Source organism: Gymnodraco acuticeps, unplaced genomic scaffold (assembly GCF_902827175.1).
Source record: "Gymnodraco acuticeps unplaced genomic scaffold, fGymAcu1.1, whole genome shotgun sequence".
Taxonomy (NCBI): Eukaryota; Metazoa; Chordata; class Actinopteri; order Perciformes; family Bathydraconidae; genus Gymnodraco; species Gymnodraco acuticeps.
In genome coordinates this window covers 433,088-457,802 of record NW_022992130.1, presented here as the reverse complement: position 1 = coordinate 457,802, position 24,715 = coordinate 433,088, and the positions used below count along the sequence as shown (strand labels likewise).

At 42.2% G+C, this 24,715-nt stretch overlaps 1 protein-coding gene across 1 annotated transcript; it reads right to left on the bottom strand.

The window, feature by feature from the left end:
- Positions 1–1,455: 1,455 nt before the first annotated feature.
- crtac1b (cartilage acidic protein 1b) lies at positions 1,456–23,956 on the bottom strand. Its single transcript, XM_034203789.1, has 14 exons — positions 23,772–23,956; positions 22,689–22,885; positions 22,242–22,378; positions 16,753–16,909; positions 11,295–11,429; positions 11,037–11,179; positions 7,965–8,101; positions 6,347–6,429; positions 6,084–6,184; positions 5,821–5,989; positions 4,673–4,818; positions 4,029–4,071; positions 3,785–3,928; positions 1,456–3,532 (listed from the first exon to the last, which is right to left on the bottom strand). The coding sequence occupies exons 1-14, from the start codon at positions 23,954–23,956 to the stop codon at positions 3,405–3,407; spliced, it is 1,905 nt and encodes a 634-aa protein (XP_034059680.1). The 3' UTR covers positions 1,456–3,404.
- Between the last annotated feature and the right edge of the window lie 759 nt (positions 23,957–24,715).

The window sequence follows — 24,715 nt, the reverse complement described above, 5'->3', positions numbered from 1 at the left end:
ACAGGAAATGCCGTAACTGTATGTAACAACGGTTTCAAATCAGCATCTATTTGACAAAAAATGTAAATTAATAACTCGAATAAAACTCCAAACATCTTTAATTGTGTTACTTTTTTGTAAAGCTCTTTTAGTTTTAAACCTGATGTTTATAAGCTTCTTAGTTTTTGCAACAGTCTGTAAATATACACAACTTATAATAAAATGCACACATTTACCTTTTTTTTTAAACTAAACACAGTCCCATTCCCCAAACCGGCCCCCCTACACCCTACCCCTCGTTTGCGCGTTCACGCGGAGGGTCCGCCATATTGAGGGCTGTTCCAAAGCAACGATGTGTAGCGGTGTGGAGGGGGGAGTGGGCTATCAAGCCCTCAAACAGCGAGTCTGCAGCGGTGCTGACTTGAGACCGGTCTCTACCTGACAGGAGTCACGATGTGTGTGTCCGTCAGGAAACACGCTGTTTACAAGTAGTTCCAGCAAACATCCACTGATAAATTGCGATGTTAATAACCTCATGATAACCTCATATGTTTTTTAACTTAGGATCATACCTGTGTTTAGTCTAGAAAAAGGTAAATGTGTGCATTTTATTATAATGTTGTGTATATTTACAAACCGTTGCAAAAACTAAGAAGCTTATAAACATCAGGTTTTAAAACTAAAAGAGCTTTGAAACACAATGAAAGATGTTTGGAGTTTTATTTGAGTTATTCATTTAAACTTTTTGTCAAAGAGATGCTGATTTGAAACCGTTGTTACATACAGTTATGGCATTTCCTGTTTCTGCCGGAGATAGGGGAGGCCGTCCCAAAGCTTGCTGCTGTATTTACTCCCTCCATCTGACAGGAGGGAGCCTCGTTGAGCTGCGAGTATGGCTACAGACGGAGTTCACTCCATCACGGAGGGGTAGGGTCGAGGGAGTGGTTTGGGATTGGGCCACAGTATGATCCTAAGTTAAACACATAGGGTTATCATGAGGTTGTTAACATCGCAGTTTATCAGTGGATGTTTGCTGGAACTACTTGTTAACAGCTTGTTTCCTGACGGACACACACAGCGTTGAGACCGGTCAAGTAGAGACCGGTCTCAAGTCAACACCGATGCAGACTCGCTGTTTGAGGGCTTGATAGCCCACTCCCCCTCCACACCGCTACACACTCGTTGGTTTGGAACAGCCCTCAATATGGCGGACCCTCCGCGTGAACGCGCAAACGGAGGGGTAGGGTGTAGGGGGCGTTTTGGGAATGGGCCGCAACTTTTGCGGGCTTCACGTAACGCCCATATTTGCCTATAAAAGTCAAAGAAACGCCCCGTATTAATATTCATTTTGACTGACTACATGAAGAAGGAAATGAAATGAAATCAGATTGTGGCAGGCAGTGTGTCAGTGTGTTTGTGCCGGGGGCAGGAGACCCCCCCCCCCCATGACAGGAACTGTAAGAAAGTATCGGGGGATCCCTGCGGAGTGGAGTCGATTCATGTTTATTTTTTTATTTGGTGGTTTGTGTTCCAGCTGTCGATCAGCTGCGCAGCGTCTCCACTGCAGCCTGTGCGTCTCAGCCCCGCAGAAACTCTATCACCAGTTAAATGAAATAAAACTAATGTGTTGAGTTATATCAGCTGACAAATCTACCAAATATATGGTGCTCTTAGTCTCCATACCTCCTGTGTTTTATGAGCGACTTATCAAGTCTTAGCAAACGGCATAAAACATGATTAAACATGATATAAAACCATTCTCGTATACAACCTATAATACAAAACGGCCTCAGTTTAGACGTAATTCTGTCCTTATGCATACCGCATCATTTATGAGAATAAATGTCATAACATTAAGACAACATATTCGAGGTGGTTTTCAATAACATATCCTTATTTATTTCTCCAAGTTAGGTTTTTGTGTGCACTGAGGAGTCGCAGTTTGTTTAATAATTTTAAGATTGGGTTTAATCAATGTTTGCAAATGAATTATTGTATGATACATGAGAGGTAATATTATATTTATGGTATTATTTCCACATATTTCTCTCCATTCTTTCTTCCGCCATGGTGTCGTACTTTGTCGTCCCTCGCGTTTTTGTGCGTAGTGCGTATGCATGGGTCAGAGTTTGCGTGGAGGACCGCACATTTTCCCGTCAAGTTTGTTTTTTATAAATCGCAAACATTGCGTAGAAACTGGCGTACGCCATCTTTTGAGCGTACGCCACCGTTTATAAATGAGGCCCCCGGGCTTTACCATTAACAGCGATCGCTTTACATTACAGTGATGGACAAAAGTTTTTATTTATATTTAACTACACTGCCCCAGCTGTTTTAAAGACATTCTGAAGACTGACTCGCGCATCATTGATTTTTGTCTATTCATTTAATTTGTTGACGACAAAAATATGAAATATCACCAGCCTCATCAGTTAAAGTATATTATGTTGTAGAAAATATCTTATTTAAGAAAAAAGTAATGGTCCATGAAAATCCACACCCTCTCCCTTTTGTCTTCGCATTATTCTAACCAGCCAATTGTTTTTTTAGATGGCAACAAATTAGGGGGATTACTTTTTGCAATAAATATTTAAAGCTGACACTCATTTAAAATATACAGTTCTGCAATATTTTGCAAATGCTTTAACTTTGCTTAGTAAATTGCGTTTCATCTACACCTTACTGCTATTTACTTAAAAATATTACAATTGTCCCTGACAATTATTGTGCTCACACACACATACAAGTGTGTTTATATTCTTCACTGTGCTGTTGTATTATTCATAAGCAACAAAATGTAACCTACCATCGGCGACAGATGGTCTGGCGTATGTTCTCTACCCGACTGCCTCTTTGGACGCTGTACGCTCACACACACTTACTCACACACAAACACTGAGCCTAAAAGCTTGGAGACCTGGTGTTCCTCAGCCTCCCAGTGAGCCCATAACAAGAATGAGATTGACATTGTAAAGATTAACGTGGTGGCGTTGTGCAGACACAGATGGGCTCTCAGCGGGTCTCTAATGAAGGTGGTCTACTGTACTGTATGCGCAGAGTTTACTGTACGCTGCTCCACTTATTGACTTGGCCTCAGTTCAGGTCCCACTAAGATAAGTGCCAGGTGATGACATGAGGGCTGTGCGGGTGTGACACAGTTAGTTCTGAACCCCGTCGCTCCCAGCGAGCATGCTCCCTGCTGTGTGTTTTGTTATAGTCCAGAAGGGGCCGGGAGCCAAGAGGTACATAGACACATAGCGGCAGTGAGGAGGGGGCAAAGCTGTAAATAACAGATGGAAAAAGATAGCAGAGATCCACATAGGAGAAGAAGGAGTAGATGCTCAGTGAAAGGTGTTCTCCAAAGAGTTTCTGTACTCCCCCATTTAGCAGTGGAGAGTGTTAGGAAGGGGAGCAGACAGTGTTGGCTACAGTAGTCCAGTCTGGAGGTGGGTGGAGACGAGTGGTAGCACGGAGATGGGGAGCATCCAGTAAGAAAGTCCTGACCGTCTGCGTTCCCCAGAAGACCGTGTTCCCCCAAAGTAAGCCACCTGGGCTGTGGGGGAGGGAAGAATCAAAAGAGATGTCAAGCAAAGTTAGCCAACGTCAGCGTCTTTATGGCTAAAAGAAGAGCGCATTCACAGGTGAGGGTTAGTCATGCAGGACAACAGAGAGGGGACCAGTCAGAGGAATGTTAGCACCTCTAAGCCTTTACTCAAAACTAAAGTAATTAAAGAAGCTTCTCATATACGGCAGTGCTTCCTTTGTTCTCCTGATCTTTGTTATCCTGCTGCCCTGCCTCACTCACCCACGCAGGCTGACCCATCGTCGTTGGGCTCAAAGCCCTGGTTGCATCTCCTCTTGGCGCGGCACTTATAGCTGCCATAGGTGTTGGTGCAGATGGGGCGGTCAGAGGGGCACACAGTAGGAAACTGGGTACACTCATCTTTATCTGAGGGAGGGGGGAGGCGAGGGAAGGAAAGACACTTTTTGTCTAGTTTCAAACAAGGAAACATATTAGAGAGGTGAACAGATAGATATTTGCAGCTTACCTGTGCAGCGGCCATTCTCATTCAGAGCAAACCCATGACCGCACTGTAAGACACAGACAGTCTAGTTAGAAACAAGAATGTTTCTGAATAAAAATACATTTAAGCCTGTTCGATTTAGATTAGGAGATTATATAGATGGGTGAAAAATCTAGGAAAAACCTGATAAAATGATGAAATATTGTTTGATAGAATGCAGTTAATCCTCCCTGAGACTTGGATAATCTATGCTAATGAACAAACTGTTTTTGCAAAGGCTCAACACCGTACTGAAACATTTTATGTAGGTTTTCCCTTTTTAATCGTCACACAACCATTGCATCTTTAAATTGTTGTGATGGCATATGTATGTTTGTTAGATTTGTAGTTAAATATGCAACAACAAAAAAAACCAAGACTTTGACTAAGATAATTTAATGCAAGATTAGGTGATAGAGCAGATAATGTGCTCCATTGATGCTGCTGTTCTTTGACACATGTTCAATTTAACTGGCACACATAAGGTAACACACAGTATGTCTGAAGTCTATGTGTTCCTTTAGGCCCTATGGTGTCAGTGCTATTCTCAAATTACTTGTGTGACATTACCGATGGAAGGACCTAGAAGGAACTAATCCTTTTTGGATAACTATGAATAACTGCTTTACCTCTATTTCCACAGTAGGAGTGATTTCCTCCTCGTCTCTCGGATAGTGGATCTCCATCACTGTGTTGATGTCTGAAGGCTCCAGGGGTCGTGCTGATGAACGACCATCTGGCCAGTACACCTCCACATTGGTGGCAACATCCTTACCTGGTCAGACACACAACACACACAGAGAGGAACATCTAACTGTAGGTGCTTTAGTGATTCTTGAGAGCTCATAAAGCTTTCTCTTTCCTCTCTTTCTCACTGAAACAAACACAGTGAGAGACAGAGTGGCACCCTCCATTTACTATTTTAATCAGGCGTAGAGAAACCCCTCTCCAGACGGCCTCTGCAGCCCTTAATTAAAGTGGCATTTATAATGTAAACAGATCTCGAGTTACCTTGCCAGACAGTGATTTACTCAGCAGGTGTGCTGCCTGAGAGCCAAAGAATATTTCACCTGTTTTTCACCCAGCATGACACCCTCTATTCTAGTCGAGAGGAGTATATATCACATTTCTACCAGTAGTGACACTTTTTGCACGTGGTGTGGAAAGTTTTCACTTCTGTGAGTTATTTGGCATTAAAACTGAGTGCCTCGTTCATCCATGCTTGGACAGTCCTGATAAAGAACAGGTCCAGGAAGTAGCATTGGGCGAGCTACCAGGCCTGGATGACCACCAGCTGACATTTATACAGGGGCAGAAGAAGACCGGGAGCCAGTTCCTTACAACCAGGCCCGCTTCCAGCGGCAGCACCTGCTCCCCATCCCCTCAGCTCCCACCCACAGACAACTTGTTCCCCCATGGGTATCCAATCAGGCTAGAGGTATTCAAACAATGCTTTCCACATGAAGCTTTCATTTCCCTTCTCACTGAAACTCTGTAATGCTCATTCTGTCTGCCTATCCCTTACCCGGCTGTTGCAAAGAGAAGTGCTGAGGTTTAGTCAATTATTTGATCAATCTACAGAGACTTTAAATGGCGAACATTGGATGTTTCAAATAGATAATTTGCTGCTTTTTCACAGATGATTATTATTGTAAAAATAAATATCACTGGGTTTAAGGCTTTGGGGTTTAACAACATGCATTTCTAAGATTTCTTTTGCACGTTTAATCCCTGCAATAGTGTTATGTCATTTTAGTGTTGACAATTAACAACTCACCAAGGCCAAAGTGGGCTACCGGCTCCATCTCACACAGGTACCCTGAGCCACCGTCGATGATCCGTGTGTGCGGGCCGCTCTTTTTAGTGTACAGCACCACCTTAGCTCCTCTGGCAAAAGCACCAAACTTGGTTCTGGGAATCACCCGCAGCCAGGCGTTAGTGAGCCCCTAAAACACAGACAGAATGGGAAAAAGGGCGGGTTTGGGTTGAGATTACGTTACGAGTGTTACCTTATTTTAAAGATGTGTCAGAAACACTCACCTGGTTGACTTTGTAGACAGAGAGAGGCTGAGCTGCACTTTCACCATGAGATATCAGCAGCTCCAGACGCCCATCACCATCAAAGTCTGTGGCTACAGCTCCTGTATTAAAACACAATGTTTCAAATGTATTTATTGTTTTATTAGGCGCATGAGGAAACCCAAGTGGAGCTCTGCTGCCACCTAGTGATGAGAGGTTGGAGTAGCAGATGGGATGATGGTCTTTGATGGATGATTGACAGCTGTCTGTTCTCCTTCACTCACCGGTTCCCCGTCCTTCAGGCTCTGCTGCCTCTCCAATATTCAGCTCTTCTATCTGGGGGTCTCCATGCTCTCTCCTGCTCACCCTGTCAAACCAACAAAACATCAATTACCCATCAGAACACTGTAAAACACAAAGACCAAAGCCACTATAAATAATTAAGCAATGTTGTAAACAACCTTTGTTAGTTTTATCAATGTTATGGTATGTCTATTGGTTGCAAATGTATACTCCAACCCCACTATAGAGAAACGTTGCACTTTTCATTTCACTACATTTACTTGGTAACTACTCTACAGATTAAGATTGTACATACAATATAGTAAATTAGACGTTCACGAGCTACAACAATAAAATGTAGCTTACATTTTGATGCATCAGTGGTAACATCTAATAATGTAACAGATAATTATCCACCACTAATGGGTCATTTACTTCGGATTCTGATATAAAGATACCCAGCATAACATCCTCTCAAAACTAAAACAAAACACTACACACATACACAAGGGAAAAACATTACCTATTTACAGTTATTTTCAAGCATTATGATGGGCTTTTTTTTAATTAAATACTTGTTGATTCCTATTTACTTAAATTAAATTAATGTAATTGTAATCTCGCCAAAGTGCTTTGGTCAAAGGTGTCTTGAAGAGGAGAGGAGAACTACTGATGTTACTAATAATTGAATGCTAATGGGTCTGTGTTTCAATCCTATTGTGGGCAGATTAATATACTGGATGAGCTTGAGTTGAATGTCTTCAGAGAGACATTTGTTGGAAGAAAGCATGCATATAAGCTCTAGTGCCTCTACCTTTTGTGACAAAGCATTTCTGTATCCACGTTTCCTCAAGTTATCATTTCACTTCACTGTGCTTTAATGTGCTGATGCTGGATATTAAACCACTCAGCTCAGCTCAATATGGATTAGTTGTAACCTATTGAATAAATTAGCCTGGGCACACTAGTGTGAGCTTATTTTCAGTGCCAGAGAGTTAAATGAGCTGATTCATCTTCACACTCTGACAGTGGCTGAGATACAAGCTGTGGAGCAGTGACCTCTGTTGGACATCAGTGTGTCCTGAGACAAATCCTTTCCAGTATCTTGGCCTGCAGGAATAATCAGGAAACCTCTGGGGCTTACACTGATTATTGATATTCAGAATGAATTGACCCACCAGCTCATGGCAAAATTCACCATGACGTCTGCATCCTGTTCAGACAAACATGCCATATCAGATTTGTCTTCAGACATGGGTTTATTCTACTATTAAGTCCAAACAATTGATATGTATCATATATTGTGTTTTGAGAGCTGAGCTCATTAATGTTATCTAGAGAGGAAGCCTAACTCAAAAGAGACCTTAAACTGTCTTAATGAAAGATTCATTCATGTGCGGAGCAGGAGGCGGGATGCCAGACTAGATAAGTATCCTTGGCTGGGAATTTAAAATTATTCTCAGCTTCCAAGCCGGGTTTTAATATGGTGTATAAAGACACAAAAAAATGGTGTGTTAACCCGTATGATCACATGCTATTATTTACTATAACACATGTGTTTGTGTGCATGTGTGTGGGTGTGTGTATGTGTGTGTGTGAGTATCTTGTACATTTCAGTACCTAAAGAGCCTGTTGGCGGAGGGGCCCCTGTAGGCAATGTTATTGAAGAAGACCTCCATCTCGTTGTCGTTGTCGAAGTCAGCGGCCAGGACGGTGCGAACCGGTGACGGCATAGAAAACTTCTGGGATGCTATGTCCTGAAAATCACATTGTGCACCAGTGAGAGACACACACACACACACACACACACACACACACACACACACACACCACACACACACACACACACACACACACACACACACACACACACACACACACACACACACACACACACACACACACACACGTACACATTTAGACATAAAAAGACATGCAGGGATGATTTTCTACATTGGGAACGAGTGCTTGAATAGCCTTTTATAACCACATAATGATCCCAGATTTGAACTGTACTGCAGGTGTATTGATGACAAAATGTTTCTTCACAAAGCTGATCACATATTTGTGCATAGGCAGATTTGTGTCAGAGGTAAACTGGTTGGTTTCTTGTATATAATTCAGATTTTGTGTGTGTGCATATGTTAATCTGTTTGTCTGTATACAGCCAGTCTCCCTTTTTACATCAGCCTGATATTTTACTTGCTGATTTATGACTGTCTGCTCAAGGACCTTTCATTGATGTAGTGGTTCAGAATTGATTGACTGTTTTATCTTTTTTTAGTCTCACTGACACGATAAACAACTGCTTCATCTGGAAATCATCTAGGCTAAAAGGTCTATCATGTGTCTGTTTTTTTTCTCAAGAACCTGTTGTAATTATAGCTTGCATCCAATGTATGTTCATCCCATCATGAGAACAGGTGATGCAAGCTATATCTGTCAATAACCTGAAGGTCACATGTTCAATCTCCATAACATGTCAATCATTAATCAGAATCCAGTCCTTGATTTAGAAGCTAATCTGTCATCTGCTCACTCACTTGCTGAAAGTCACCCTGACTTAAAGTCTTATCTAATTCCTAAAGTTGAGAACAAAGGACTTTTTTTTATATACTCTTGCATCAGAAAGTAAACTGCACTTCTCCTCCCCAAAAAAATGTCTCCTCAGCAGAGGAGTTTTGCACAAGAAAGTAACGGATATCTCTCCGCTTCAGTGACACGGTGATAAGTCGGGGAAGAGTTATAGAGCAGCCCTTCACTCCCTCTAGTATTTACTCCCTGTTTTAATTATAAGGCTCATAAAGTCGGAGGTGGGGAGGGCCCACAGTGACCTTCTGCTTCTCAGGTGAAGGAGAGGGGATGGCCGACTGAGGGCCACTAGGGAGGGAGGGACGGTTCTACATTTACTATATTACAATGGGGATGAATAGAGGTGCCATAAGGAAAGGGAGAAAGAACTGTCACTGTAAATGTGGAGCTCAGAAACATGGGATTTACAGGATAAGAGGGGACAAAGTTTGATTAAAAAAAACGATATAACTGGAGATTTCTTCCAAAAAGGATTTTATAAATAAAAAGATATTGTGAATAAAATCATTATTATTATTCGTTTTGATTATCCACTTAAAATATACATAGTTTAATACATTATTATACTGTTGAAATCGGTTAAAATGATTGTGTGTATAATTATTCCCTGCTTTTTTTTATTTATTTGCACAATAAGTGAGAAATCAAACCTTTGAGAAGGGACCTTTTCCGTCTCTTTAAATACATAATACATGTGGGTGTATTTGCTCGCTTGTGAGTGTGTTAAACCTACTGAAAGGAAACCCTCGGCAATAGATTTTAATTAAAGCACAAACAGGCCTAATCGGCACTTTCTACGACTCAGGCAAGTTGCTGTTTCAGCCCAATTTAATTAACGGTTTACTGGAGTGATACAACAGCTTCATTATACATGCCAAAGGTCAACACGGCTAGTAGGAGTGTCAGCTCGGGAAAATGGGTCTTAAATATGTTGTGGGCTTGTGATTTAACAATCTTAGTTAAGGAAAACAACAGCTAGCTAATTTAATTGGTCTTCTGTGTGTGGGTGTGTGTGCGTGAGTCACTGATGGAATTGTCTCTGGGCTAAGCATCACACATTAACCCCTTAGTTGACCCCTATAAAGATGTCTGCTGTGACGTTTATCTCTGGTAAAAGATGCAGTCGCAGCTGCTGACAGATAGATCACCGAGCGCGAAACCTTCACAGATTCACACGCAGCAGAGCTTTTCTCTGTCTCTCATGCTATTACCATACAGGGTAACACATGCACACTGCTCTCCGTCTCACATGAGTTGTCTATACTCATTGATTGAGTAAATCACCATCCGTCCCATTTTAAATCCCACTCGATCCCAAAGGACAGCACTGACTCCTGCTAATTCACTAGCCATCCGTTGGCATTGATAACTCTCGTGATTCACAGAGTTAAGAGGTGAGACTTGCTGTCTTTGTGCAACTTGTTCATTAGACATTGATTCTGGAGGAAGAAGAAGAGAGAACTACAGCCTCACTCTGAAACTTTTCTACATAATTTACAGTGCTTGATATCCAAATGGGGGAATCACTCAACACAAAGGCTGTACATTATAAATAAGTGCTGCTGGTTACTCTGGAGTATCCACACAATTTACTGTGAGAAGTTATCAATGCAACCAATTTCTATCAAGGAAATAGTCCCAACCAAAACAAGTAGTCTACCACTATCTACATGGTTAGATTTCATGGGTTTTTTCACAACATACTGTATGCATTTCTTAATTCATGTCAACTGATAACAAAGGCTTCATTATGACATTGCTAGTGTAAGATTGTCCCTTTTAGCTTGATTAAAGCCAAAACTAAGACAATCATACTGACTTAGCAATTGGCCTGGCGTGCTGGCATGTTGAAAGTTATTAGAATTTGAACGTTTTCTATTATTTTAACTCTTCATAAAACTACTGCGGTATCTTTTGTGTGTGTAAAATGAACTTTAAATTAGTTAATTCCATTTATTAAGTGTTGCCTCTCTCTGATTTCACCTTCCTTCAAGTGTGTACATTTGGAACAGATTGATGTACTTGTAACACATCAAGCCATGTTTGCATGAAACAGGCATTGAAAGCTGTTAAATACCCAATAAACACATTTGGTCTCACCTTGAACTTCTGTTTGCGGTTATTCAGCTGCATGTAAAGGCGATGAGGCCCGTTCCAGTTCCCGTAGACGATGTCTGTCTTGCCGTCACGGTTGAAGTCTGCCAGAGCAACCCCTCTGCCATGCTGCATGGGGTCCTCCACACCTACAGGTATTTGGCAATGCATCAAACAATCAAGCCTTTCTTTTGTATTGTTTTTGCAGGATATGTCTAGAATTAAGACTATGATCTGTTTAGTGTCTGCACAAGTTTCTCTTACCAGCCTGCTGCGCCACATCAGTAAATGTTCCATCTCCATTGTTCTTGAACAGGAAGTTGGGACCGTACTCGTTGTCACAAAACACATCGGACAGGGATTGACTGACAATGGGCCCCACCACAACACCTCGCCCCCCTGCACACACACAGAGACAAGGCTCAACTGTAAGAAAATGAGTGAATCAAAAAGAGTGTGAGCGGACTTCTTCTTTTGAAGCAGGATAGGTGAGAAAACAGAGAGAACAGAGGGAGAGGGATCAACGCCATAACAAAACTGAACGGCGAGAGATCATTACTGCCTTTCCAGGCCATTTCCTCTAAGCAAGGCGGTTCTTTCTGCTGACACATACTCTGATGGGCTACAAACACACACACACACACACAAACACACACACACACAAAAAACCACATCTAGCTCAAACCAATAAAGACGAAACACAAGTCGAGAATCTTTTGTGTTAACCAAAAGCTAACAGTAATTTTCTTTTCGTGACTGTTTAATACACTCTCAATATCACCCCTGTATTTTTCAATGACATTCTATAAAGTGAAGTGTCTCATCTGAAACTCAGTAGGGCCTGGCTCATTTCGTGGCATCTGCAGGCAGTGGCAAGTACTTCCGGCATCTGCCAGAGGGCACTACTCCGTGGCATCTGTGGCAAGTACTTCCGGCAAATGCCACCGATGCCACAACTTGCCGAGGCATCTGCCGCTGCTCAACAGGAGTTGCCACAAGATGCCAGAGTAAGAGAAGGTTTACTGTAGCTGCCACTCGCCTTCCGTGGCAAATGCTGCTATTTAAACCCCGTATTTATCGTGTAAAATGTCGCTGTTTAGGCATGACTTTATCGAACTGATCTGTACACAGGACTGATGTGCGATCTCTATTTTTCAACAAGATTATACATTATCATTTCTATTCAATTTTACTTGGAGCATGGTTTGCTAAAATAAACAAACGTGCTATATTTATGATGAAATATTGACGAGTGAGGGTTGCAACGCCCTTGGCAATTGTCGCTTCTTGATGGTTTCCACTGCTTGCTACGATAAACCAGGTGTATTATGACTAGTAAAGACAAATAATTAACAAATACATATCTGTATTGACACAGCAACGTGTACACTGGCGTTATTAGACTTGGCTACAGACTTAGGGCAGCTGTAACTGATTGCAGTTGCCACTGCTAGTGAGATGTTTACTTTATAAATTAGGCAAAGGACAGTTATATTTGCCCCATGCCTTCAGCAGCAGCAGGCCATTCTTTCACACACACATACGGGTATTGGGCCGAGTGCGACACCGTACTTCCGGTATCCGCCGTTTTACGCGAGGTGCAAGCAGGCAGCCGTACACCGTCTAGGTGTTGCTAAGCTTCCTGTACTGAATATTACATTACATTACATTACATTGCATTTAGCTGACGCTTTTGTCCAAAGCGACTTACAATAAGTACATTCGACCAGGAAGACACAACCTTGAAGAAAACAGAATCATATAAGTATATCAGGTTTCATAGAGCCAAACATTTCAAGTGCTACTCAACTGGCTTTAGGTAAGCCAGTCCTTTATTAGTATATAAGTGCTTCGTTAATCGTTCTAACGCTCGAAGTGGAGTCGAAAGAGATGAGTTTTCAGTTTGCGCCGGAAGATGTGCAAGCTATCTGCCGTCCTGATGTCAATGGGGAGCTCATTCCACCATCTTGGAGCCAGGATAGCAAACCCACGTGTTTTCGCCGATGGGAACTTGGGTCCCCCTCGCAGCGAGGGCGCAACGAGTCGTTTGGCTGATGCAGAGCGTAGTGCACGCGCTGGGGTGTACGGTTTAACCATGTCCTGGATGTAGGAAGGGCCAGATCCATTCGCAGCACGGTAAGCAAGTACCAGTGTCTTGAAGTGGATTCTAGCAGTTACCGGAAGCCAGTGAAGGGAGCGGAGGAGCGGAGTGGTGTGGGAGAATTTAGGAAGGTTGAAAACCAGACGAGCCGCTGCATTCTGGATGAGCTGCAGAGGTCGGATGGCATATGCAGGTAGACCAGCCAGGAGGGAGTTGCAGTAGTCTAGGCGTGAGATGACGAGAGCCTGGACCAGAACCTGAGTCGCTTTCTGAGTCAGCTGGGGACGTATCTTCCTGATGTTGTAAAGCGTGTATCTGCAGCAGCGGGTTGTAGCAGCGATGTTTGCAGTGAAGGACAGGTTGTTATCTAGGGTCACACCCAGATTCCTTGCAGTCTGAGTCGGGGAAACAACTGAGGTGCCGATGTTGATTGTCAGGTCAAGAGTTGGACAATCTTTTCCCGGGAGGAAGAGCAGCTCAGTCTTGTCAAGGTTGAGTTTGAGGTGGTGAGCAGACATCCACTGAGAGATGTCAGCTAGACAAGCAGAGATGCGTGCGACGACCTGGGTCTCTGAGCGGGGAAAGGACAGAATTAATTGGGTGTCGTCAGCGTAGCAGTGGTAAGAAAAACCATGCGGGCTAATGACTGATCCGAGCGAGTTTGTGTACAGGGAGAAGAGGAGGGGACCAAGAACAGAGTATATCATAGTCTATTGCCTTAATCAATATCTAGTCAACTCTAAAATGCCACATATATGCAATGGCATGATAATATTATTGTGACAAGTGGGGTATTCACCTGGTGTTTCCAGAAATTAGACGTAGATGCAGCCAAAATCGACGAAGGCCACTTTCGAGGGTCGTAATTCCATACATTGTAAGGGAAATCCGACAACCCACACAGCTCTAGTTTACGCTGGTAACGACCTAGAGCACACCCCTCAAGTCCAGAGATGTAATCCGAAGACATGCAGCGATGTCTTCGGTCGTTAATTCAGAAAAAAAACCTAGTGCGCCTATATTTGCACTTCCAGGATATTTGCACCTCCAGGAATATGGCGTATTTATATATATATATGGCGCGTGTTGCATTGTGGGTAGCTCGTGACGTCACTGTGTGTGAAATAATTCACTTTGATATAGCAGGCCATTCACTTTGATTTTATCCCGTTATGAAATGTCATCATTTCGACAATAAATAAATGCTACATAAACGTTATCTTGCACGTTTTATCGAACCATCTCCGTTTCTAACTTTCAATATATTTAAAAAGAGATCTCTCTCATCTGCGTGCGGGGGCGGGGCCTCACAGACATGCTGCTGCGCTGTGCACACAGTTCTGCCGGTAATGAATATTATGATACATTTTGTGAGGAAACTTTTCCACCAATAATTCCAATAAGTATTCCAAAATGTATTCACTTCAGGTTTACGAAAGTAACTGTAATCAGATTAGTTGTTTTTCAAATGTAACGCGAGCTGAATACAGTTAGGCTACTTGGTTTTTGTATTCTGATTACGTAATCAGTGTACAAATCATCAGTCCTGTGTAGGCTACAGATCAGTTCGATAAAGTCATGCCTAAACAGCGACATTTTACACGATAAATACGGGTTTAAATAGCGGCATTTGCCACGGAAGACGAGTGGCAGCTACAGTAAACCTTCTCTTACTCTGGCATCTTGTGGCAACTCCCGTTGAGCAGCGGCAGATGCCTCGGCAAGTTGTGGCATCTGTGACATATGCCGGAAGTACTTGCCATAGATACCACAGAGTAGCGGCCTCTGTGGCATATGCCGGAAGTACTTGCCACTGCCTGCAGATGCCACGAAATGTGCTTGCTGTCTCTCCTGAAACTAGCAGAGTCTAATTATGGAGTTGAAAGGGCTTTGATTGCCCTTCCAGTATGCAGAGTCAGTGCTCTGCATCAAGACTTGCTCCTGATTTACTGGCCCGCTCCATCAGCCCAGACAAATATCACTCGCCCCCTATGGCCATAAACCACTAATATGTCTCTCCAGAGATATGTAACCATTAGATATACAACTTCACTGCCTGTCCCTCCGCTCTGATTAACGGCAGTTTGAGGACAAAGCCATCCACCGTACATCATTCACAGCGATTCTGGGCCGGCTCTCCCTGCCCCTCTGGTGGCTCGGATGACATCCTGCATGCTAAAAGATCCATTGAGGGAGAAGATTTATTCTGTTATGCTCAAATGCAAAGTCGTGTCCCATTTCCAAAATTTACTTGGACATCAGCGTCAAGGACTTTTCAATGGTTCAAACAAAGTGTTATGGAGGCAGCACTATTATCAAAGAAACAAATCATGGTAAAATCCTTCATTTTGGCATTTATTGTTCTCCTCTTCTATATCAAAACAGGTATCCATCACAGGGTTAAGTGAAGTGTTGATCCAGCTGAGCTGAGGTGCAGTGATGAATTGTAGTCCTGCTGAATATTTCAAGGTCATCCATTCAGTTTTAAAGGCATTTGAATGGCAGTTAATGTCTTTATTTTTGCTTTTGCAGCAAGGCAGCTTAAAATAAAACAACACCAACAGATTCAATCTTTGAAACAATAGCAGACATTCAAATGGTAAATACATTGCACACAATAAAAAGACAACAAATGGCCGATGAAATAAAAACTGCAGCATATCACATACAGTGCTAGGCTTTGGTCACGGTATATGTATATATGGACATGGGAACAAATGAAACTTAATTATTCAGAAACATATATCAACTTTAAAGAGACAATGATTTAAAAGTGTCATAGTATATCTGGCTGCTTAGGTTATCTTTCCTACAGGGAAAGCTGTTTCTCACCCAGGACTTTACTGGCCAAATCACCTTATAAACCAATCAGTGGGAGGATCAGGAGTGATACTTGGCCCAAACTGTAAAAAAATATCACCAGTAACTTCCTGTCAACCTCAAAAACATTTAATGCTGCAGAACATTCGGTCTCTGTTTCCCTTTATGGGATGCACAGTAAACCTTTGATCTTACTGACTGCACATAACACTCACTGTGCTGCAGTGACATCCACATACTTTTACTCACACCTTCAAAAGTCTGGGGGAACTACGTCAGGCTGTGATAGATGCCATATCTGGGCCCTTGAGCTGTTCTGATGTATGTGCGTATCGCCCTTCGCCTTTGCTTCCCTGTCACTTTGACTGGAGTAAACAGGTGACAGGGCCAAAAGAGCCCACTAACACTCTCCTTCTTCTCGCACGCTTACACTCATCATGTTCTCTTTCATCTCTTGCTTGTTCTTTTTTTTACTCACATGGCACCTCTCCAGCTCTCGCTTACTCGACTCCTGTCCTGCACTGAAGTCCTATATTTCAGAATCCATGGCTACGACAATGCTTTCCATGATATCTGTGTAAATCAGACTGAAGGCCCAGCACTGGATGAGGGTGCACACACACACACACACACACACACACACACACACACACACACACACACACACACACACACACACACACACACACACACACACACACACACACACACACACACACACACACACACACACACACACACACACACACACACACACACACACAAAAACTAACACACACACAAAAACACACACATATCTACCAGTGAATTTGTTGACACCGGCCTCCTCTGCCACGTTGGACAGGGCAATGACGCCCTGTGAAAGATCACTCGCTGCCTCGTCCATTTCAATGAGAGCATGAGGGCCCACGTTGCCACTGGCATAGTTGGCGATGTAGATGGCATAACGCCCTGAACCCTGGGTGGAAACAATAAATATAGTTACCATTTATTAATATACTTTACTTGTTTTTTTATATATATATATATACTCAGCATAACGATGAACCAGAAATGTGTAGCTAAAGGTGAGTTGATAATCAATTTTATTGATGGCTATTTAAACAATTGAACATCACCATCTCTTTTCTGAAACTATTTATTGGTTTCTCCCGATAAATCAGATTTCAGTGTCGACAAGTTTTATAATAAATCATTTTTTCACAGTAACAAGGACACTGTTTCTTTAAATACACATTGCTGCTTGTTTTCTCATTGTCTAAAAAGACCAAACCCATAAAACCTGTTAGTCCATCTCTGAATACTTTCCAACTTCTTAGACTTGTCTTTGGTGCTCTAGCCTGTTAGTTGAATACATTTTGACAACATGTATTTATTATTTTCCTATCTTGGTGAATAAAATGCAGTTTCACCTTTTCCCAATGAAGCCTTTTCTTGCCTCTTTATCTTCCTTTACCCTGTTTCCTATCCTCTACACCAGGGGTCTCCAACACGTCGATCGCAAGCTACCGGTAGCTTGCAAGCTCTCAATAAGTAACTCGCCAAGCAAATCCAAAATGTAAAAAATATACAAAAAAACAAAGGAAATGTAATTAAAAAGATCTACCCTTTGCATAAACGAAACCTCAATCATAGCGAACTCTATCTACTTTGTTTCTATAGGTAAATACAAATCTGAGTTGACAAATATGACATGTGGGGTTCCTCAAGGCTCCATCTTGGGGCCTCTTCTCTTTAACATCTACATGCTACCACTGGCTCAGATAATGAAAAACAACAAAATAAGTTACTATAGCTATGCAGATGACACACAAATGTACATAACCATTTCACCAGGAGACTAAGCTCCAATTCAAACACTGAGTAAGTGCATTGAACAAATCAATGACTGGATGTGTCAGAACTTTCTCCAATTAAACAAAGACAAAACTGAGGTAATGGTCTTTGGAGCCAAGGCAGAACGTATAAAAGTTAGCGCTGAGCTTCAGCCTGCAATGTTCAAAACAACAGATAAAGCCAGAAATCTAGGTGTAGTCATGGACTCTGACCTGAGTTTCAACAGTCACATTAAAACAATTACTAAATCAGCCTACTATCACCTAAAGAACATATCTAGGATTAAAAGACTAATGTCACAGCAGGATTTGGAAAAACTTGTCCATGCTTTTATCTTCAGTAGACTGGACTACTGCAATGGTGTCTTCACAGGTCTCACTACAAAATATATTAGAAAGCTGCAGCTGATTCAGAACGCCGCTCCTCGAGTCCTCACTAACACTAAGAAAGTGGATCACATCACTCCTGTTCTGAAGTCTTTACACTGGCTTCCTGTGTGTCAAAGAATAGATTTCAAAATACTGCTGCTGGTTTATAAAGCACTGAATGGTTTAGGCCCAAAATACATTTCTGATCTTCTGCTAAATTATGAACCATCCAGATCTCTCAGGTCTTCAGGGACTGGTCAGCTTTCTGTCCCCAGAGTCAGAACTAAACATGGAGAAGCAGCGTTCAGTTATTATGCTCCAAATATCTGGAACAAACTCCCAGAAACCTGCAGGTCCGCTACAACTCTTACTACTTTTAAATCCAGGCTGAAGACTTATCTTTTTGTCGCTGCTTTTAATTGAAACTGAGCCGTTGTGTTCATCAGTAAAGTGGAACTTCTGTGTGAACTATTCATATCTTAAACTGCACTGTAACTTTTTATTCATGTACTTTTTATTCATGTATCTTTTCTTTTAATGTGTCTTTTATTATCTTTTACTGTTTTTAAATGCCTTTGTCTGAATGTCTTTCATTTTTGTAAAGCACCTTGAATTGCCTTGTGTTGAAAGGTGCTATATAAATAAACCTGCCTTGCCTTGCCTTGCCTTGCCTTGCCTTGCCTTGCCTTGCCTTGCCTTGCCTTGCCTTGCCTTGCCTTGCCTTGCCTTGCCTTGCCTTGCCTTGCCTTGCCTTGCCTTGCCTTGCCTTGCCTTGCCTGCCTTGCCTTGCCTTGCCTTGCCTTGCCTTGCCTTGCCTTGCCTTGCCTTGCCTTGCCTTGCCTTGCCTTGCCTTGCCTTGCCTTGCCTTGCCTTACTTACTACAACTCTATATCTATCTAACACCCCTCCTCCCCCCAGAATGAAGATCTGGCCCTTCCTACATCCAGGACATGGTTAAACTGTACACCCCAGCACGTGCACTCCGCTCTGCATCAGCCAAACAGCTCGCTGCACCCGCACTGCGAGGGGGACCTAAGCTCCCAAAAACACGTGGGTTTGCTATCCTGGCTCCAAAATGGTGGAATGAGCTCCCCATTGAAATCAGGACAGCAGAAAGCTTGCACATCTTCCGGCGCAGACTGAAAACTCATCTCTTTCGACTCCACTTCGAGCGATATAATTATTAACAAAGCACTTATATACTAATAAAGGACTGGCTTATCTAAAGCCAGTTGAGTAGCACTTGAAATGTTTTAGCTCTATGAAACCTGATGTACTTATATGATTCTGTTTTCTTCAAGTTTGTATTTTGTTGGTCGAACGCACTTATTGTAAGCCGCTTTGGATAAAAGCGTCAGCTAAATGCAATGTAATGTAATGTAATGAATATCGACCAATCACGTTCTTGCTTGATTTGCAGGACCAGCGTTGCAGTCGGGAAGAAAAGCAATGTGGAGCGGCACCTCACCCCTTCATAAGGTGATTTTCCTTCTGGCAGAATCGACACAACAAATCAGCCCCATTGAACACAGCCAGTCGTGCCAGCCTACATGTATACAGCACATGAGGGGCAGAGTTTTACTGTGTGTGTGTTGCAACTTGACGCACACATACGCATGGCGTCATTTCCACTGGGGACAGGGGGGACATGTCCCCCCCACTTTTCGAAATCTCGTTTGTGTCCCCCCCACTTTACAAATATGTTTATTGTTATTTTTTAACGCAAACCGTCATCGCCACGGAGGAGCACACAGCCTCTGTGATCGAGCGAGAGAGCTAGAGAGAGCACACCTTTATCTATTTAATATAGTTGTAAAAAATAAAGTAAGAAATCATTCCAATGTGTACTATAGGACAGTAAAAAAAAAAACAGTTTAAAAGGGGAGTGATTAGTAAAATATGCATAAATAAAAAGAAAGAATGCTAACTAGGTAACATAAGATAAGAATAAACAAGTTTAAATGATTTGTTATTGGTTGTGATCATATTCTAAAGATTTTGGTATATAAGTATACAGCTCCCTTTCATCTGAGTGTTGAGAGCTGTATCCATACATTCATTTTGTGCTCAAAGTGCACCAGATTGATGCATTTAAGTTCAACATTTAAAAAAAAATCTTCCCAGGGGAGCATGCCCCCGGACCCCCCTATAGGGGGTGAGGACCCCTCTAGAGGATGTTAGGTCCCCTCTAGAGGATGTGAGGTCCACCCCCAAATAAAGCAGGTTCAAATAATTAAATTGCATACATTTTCTTTTAGTAAACACTGAAAACGGGTCCCACAGACCCAAACAGCACACAAAGGTTAAAGGTAAGCATACAATAATGTTAAAATGTGCTAAATATATACACTGCAAAAAAAAGAAAAGAAAAAGAGGAGTAAAAGCAGCTCATGACTTGTTTTATTTTTTTAAAGTAGCTCTCATCCTAAAAAAGGTTGGAGACCCCTGCTCTACACCCTTCCTCTCAGCCCCTCTCCCTGCTCCCTCCTTTGGAGATTAATTTCACACTCCATTATCAGTCAGAGTCCCTGCAGACACAAACTCACAGACGGAACCACACTAATAGACTACACACTGGATTCCAATGAGCTTTCCCACCAAGCCTAACATATTTCAATCAATACACACACCATACACGCAATTTCACCATTTGTGTTACCACTACTATATTTTTACAAGACAAGAAAAGTAAATGAGTCTAGTTGATGTAAATGTCATGAAGCGTTACACATAATGGCTTGCTGAGGTGGGAGGAGGGGTTGCAGCACACACACACAAAATGAGAATGAACTACAATAAAAGACCTGAAGGCCACTGGCAGTTACTTAACAAACTTAAAAGTCAACGATTTTTCAATAAGTCTCTACCCAAGGCTAATTTCTGTCACTGGAATTGGCTTTGTGAATAGTGTGACATGCATGCCTGGAAAGCGCATGCTGGTGCGTGGAGGTGTAAGGGGTTGCGCTTTAAATCAGTCTTTACAGCTATCACTGAAAAGCCTGAAAGATCTACCACCACTAATGTAGCATTTTCTTTTTTGTGTTTTTAAGTGCTTTTTATCAATTGTGTTTGAACTACTTTGGCTTTTACAATCCACCTGTTTCTAAAAGCTGCATTCAGCCTGTCAGTGCAAAGTGAGCCGATCCATCCGTTCAATGCGAGATACTTCAATATGTCACTTTCATCAGTTTGTATAAGACTAATGATGGGACTTCACTTTCAAGGAGACTGGGAGGGATGAAACGGCCGGATGACTAACTATCTCTCTTTTTTTTCTAAATGATAACACTTTATTCATGAGTAAACAAGAACAAACACATTAGCTACCTAGCAAACTAAACAGCATGCCTTGGTTTTGGCCTTCTGCCGTCATTCCAAATCTGGTTTTATAAAACTTGTTTAGCAAGAGGAACATGTATTCTCTCTCTCCATCTGTCTGCTGGTACTAGCATGGAAGAAAACACATCAGGGTTTTGGCTTCCTCTAAAAGCATTATGCCATTAAATGCAGATATCTTTCCAATCGGTTTGGCAGCTGCACAACCTATCAGTGTTCAGTGAGATGGGACAGTGGTTAAAAAAAATCTATTGTAATCCCTACTGTCCTCTTCCAGCTATCACTTTCTTTATCCCTTCCCCTGATTAGAAGTGAGAACTCCATGCGTGTGTGTGAGATAAGAGACAAAGAGAAAGTATAAGCGTGTCAGAAAGAGAAAAAAAAGGGAGTAAAGGAGGTGGAAAGCGGCAAGAAAACAATGGGAAAGGGTCTGAGAGAGAGAAAATGCTATAGGCAGAAAGCAGTAGTGTGCAGTCATCACTCCTCCCCTCGTACGATGTTCTATAAAACAAACGAGCCCTGGCTTCTGTAATTACACTGGTGCGATGGACAGAAGAGAGAAAATGGCACACCATTTCCCCAAATGAACTGTCATAGCACATGCTGAGAAGGGCGGCGTAGGCAGGGCATGAGTTATCACTGGTAAACAAACAGAAGCACCCATGCATGTACACAGAAGACACTCTGGGGAGTTTGTATGTGTGTGTATCTGCATATGCTCTACTTTGTGTGTTTTTGTGTGTGTAATACCTTCCTGTCCACACAGGCCACTGAGCGCCCAGCCATACGGTTGGCCACATCTCTGTGTTCGTTGATGTCATCGTTCAGCAGATCCTCAAAGCGTCCATTGCGGAACTTAAACAGCTTGTCAGAATATGTTGCTCGACCTTGTTGAAGAAAGAAGAAGAGTTCATGAGAGTCAAAGATTGCTCAGAGAGTTAAGAGGTGTTATGAACTGAAGAACTTGTTCCATCTGAAAGTGACCTCTTCAATTTTTACAAAAATCTGAGTATAGTTTTGGCAGTGTGTGCTCCGTAGCTCTCAGATTGATTAATAGCAGCACAAAGCTTATCTGTTAACTGATGAAGACTCAGATGAGATAAGCTGCATACTGATTCTCCTGCTTTGTCTCTGTCCAGGAGAAAAGGCACACCCTTGTGAAAGTGTATCCTTGTGTATAAAAAGCATGTACTGTACCAGAGAATGCGTTATTGGTGTTTAGCACATAAATCTCCTCCCGACCATCTCCATCGATGTCACACGCTGTCACTCCGATGGCGTTGCCTTGGCGGTCTCTCAGGGCGTAGAATGGGGAGCTACGGTTGTCGACAGCGATGTTGACAAGCCTTTTCTTCTGCTTGTCGTACTTTAGCACCAGGTTCGGGCCGTTGAAGCTGTCAACGGGCACCAGAGGCATGGCTGTTACATGTTCATTCATTCATTTTCCTGGTATTTATTATAGTGAGTAATTGCATGTATGTTGCCTAAAATACCTAAAAACATGTTTATATTTATTTATTTGTAAGATTTGCTTGCTCAAGAATATGCTTGTGCAGAAATGTGTTGAAAATTAGGGATTAGAAAATCCTTATACTGCATGTGGAACAATCGGTATTATTACAACTTGCAGGGCTATAACCTGAATTTGATAACTAAATAACTGAGCTTGCAGTCAAAATGTAATTTGTTTAGATGTTTAGGTTTAAAAAAACAACCTATACTTTCTTCGTCTATTGTATAATCCATCCATTGTGTTTGAAAAATAATAGTGTAGTATAGGGATGCATTTGTAACATTTCTTTAAGTGCTTTTAAGTGCTGAATAGCAGGGTCATATAAACTAAACCACTCTGTCCTAAGATTCTTTTATTCCCTAATGAAATTACATCCTCCATGACGTTTTATGATTCTTTCCTGCCCAAAAATACCTGCTGAATAGGGTGTCTTGCATAAATGACATTTATTAAACAGGGTCAATTTAGTCCATCTATATTCTGTTAAGCATTGGGAAATGTATTGCTGCTTCACTGAATAGTGGGAGGCTTGCCAAACTGTTCCCATCAATGGCACTCTGTCCAATCACATCCATTTCTATCAGCAGAGTGAGCCTTAGGGCCTACCATCTCTCGTCTTTCATACTTTGCCTTTGTCTTCAACCTTTAACTTGAACATGACAGTGTACTTTTCTTTTAGCCTCTGATTTGGAGTAAGATAAATCTTGATAAAAACTAACTTTGAGTAAGAACAATCTGTATTACACAACCGCCCCAGCCTTTCTCACCCAGCTACAAAAATCTCCAGGTCTCCGTCCCCATCCACATCGGTGACGGCCACGCCATAGTTGAGCTGGGTGGGGTTGTTGTCATAGTCGGGAGGGAGGACGGTCTTGGTTATAGCTGAGAACATGGGCTCTGATCGCTGAGCCGAGGAGATGGAAGGCAGGAACAAAACCAGCCACAACAACATCCTCACCTGAAGGGGAAAAAACAGTGTTTGCAATAGAAAGGTAGAAGGGCATCCATCAGGCTGCTTAAAAAACCTCTGCCACTTATACTCAAATCTATACTTATTACTCAATGAGCAAAAGAGGAGAAATAATGTGTCTAAAATAAAAGGTAGAACACTGCTGCTGTACACTGGAGAAAAACAAACACCCGCATGACCATCACAATTCCTATGCAGGAAATTCACACACAACACTTTTCTTTTGAACTACTGCACACTTTTGTCTGGGCAGATGAGGCAAATGAGAATAAAATACAAACTGTAAGTCATACACTTGCAAACTGCAACACATGCCCTTGTTGCCTATTCTCTAGATCCATCGCGAGGCAAACATTTTCGGATCATTGGCAGAGCTTGCTCCTGTACTCAGACATAAAGATGAAGATATACCACCGCAATCAGCAGTGTTCTGCAGGGTTAGATCTGAACAACCCATCACAGGCAGACGGGCTGAGGAATTACAGGACAGAAAATCCATACATGGAGCAGGGCATTAGCCAGAGGCCAAGTGAACATAGAGGAAACCAATATGACCTGATATAACAGACCTGAGGTGCTGTTTCCTCAGAGACAGTGACCAACGCTGCGTTAGAAAAGCTTTTTTGAGGATAAAAGGCTTTCTGATGTAAAGGTGTCCTTTTAGTGGTCAGAAGATAAAAGGTGAACATAGAGGAATCAATCCAATCGACCGCCGAAGTGCAGGCAGGTAGTAGTGGGCTT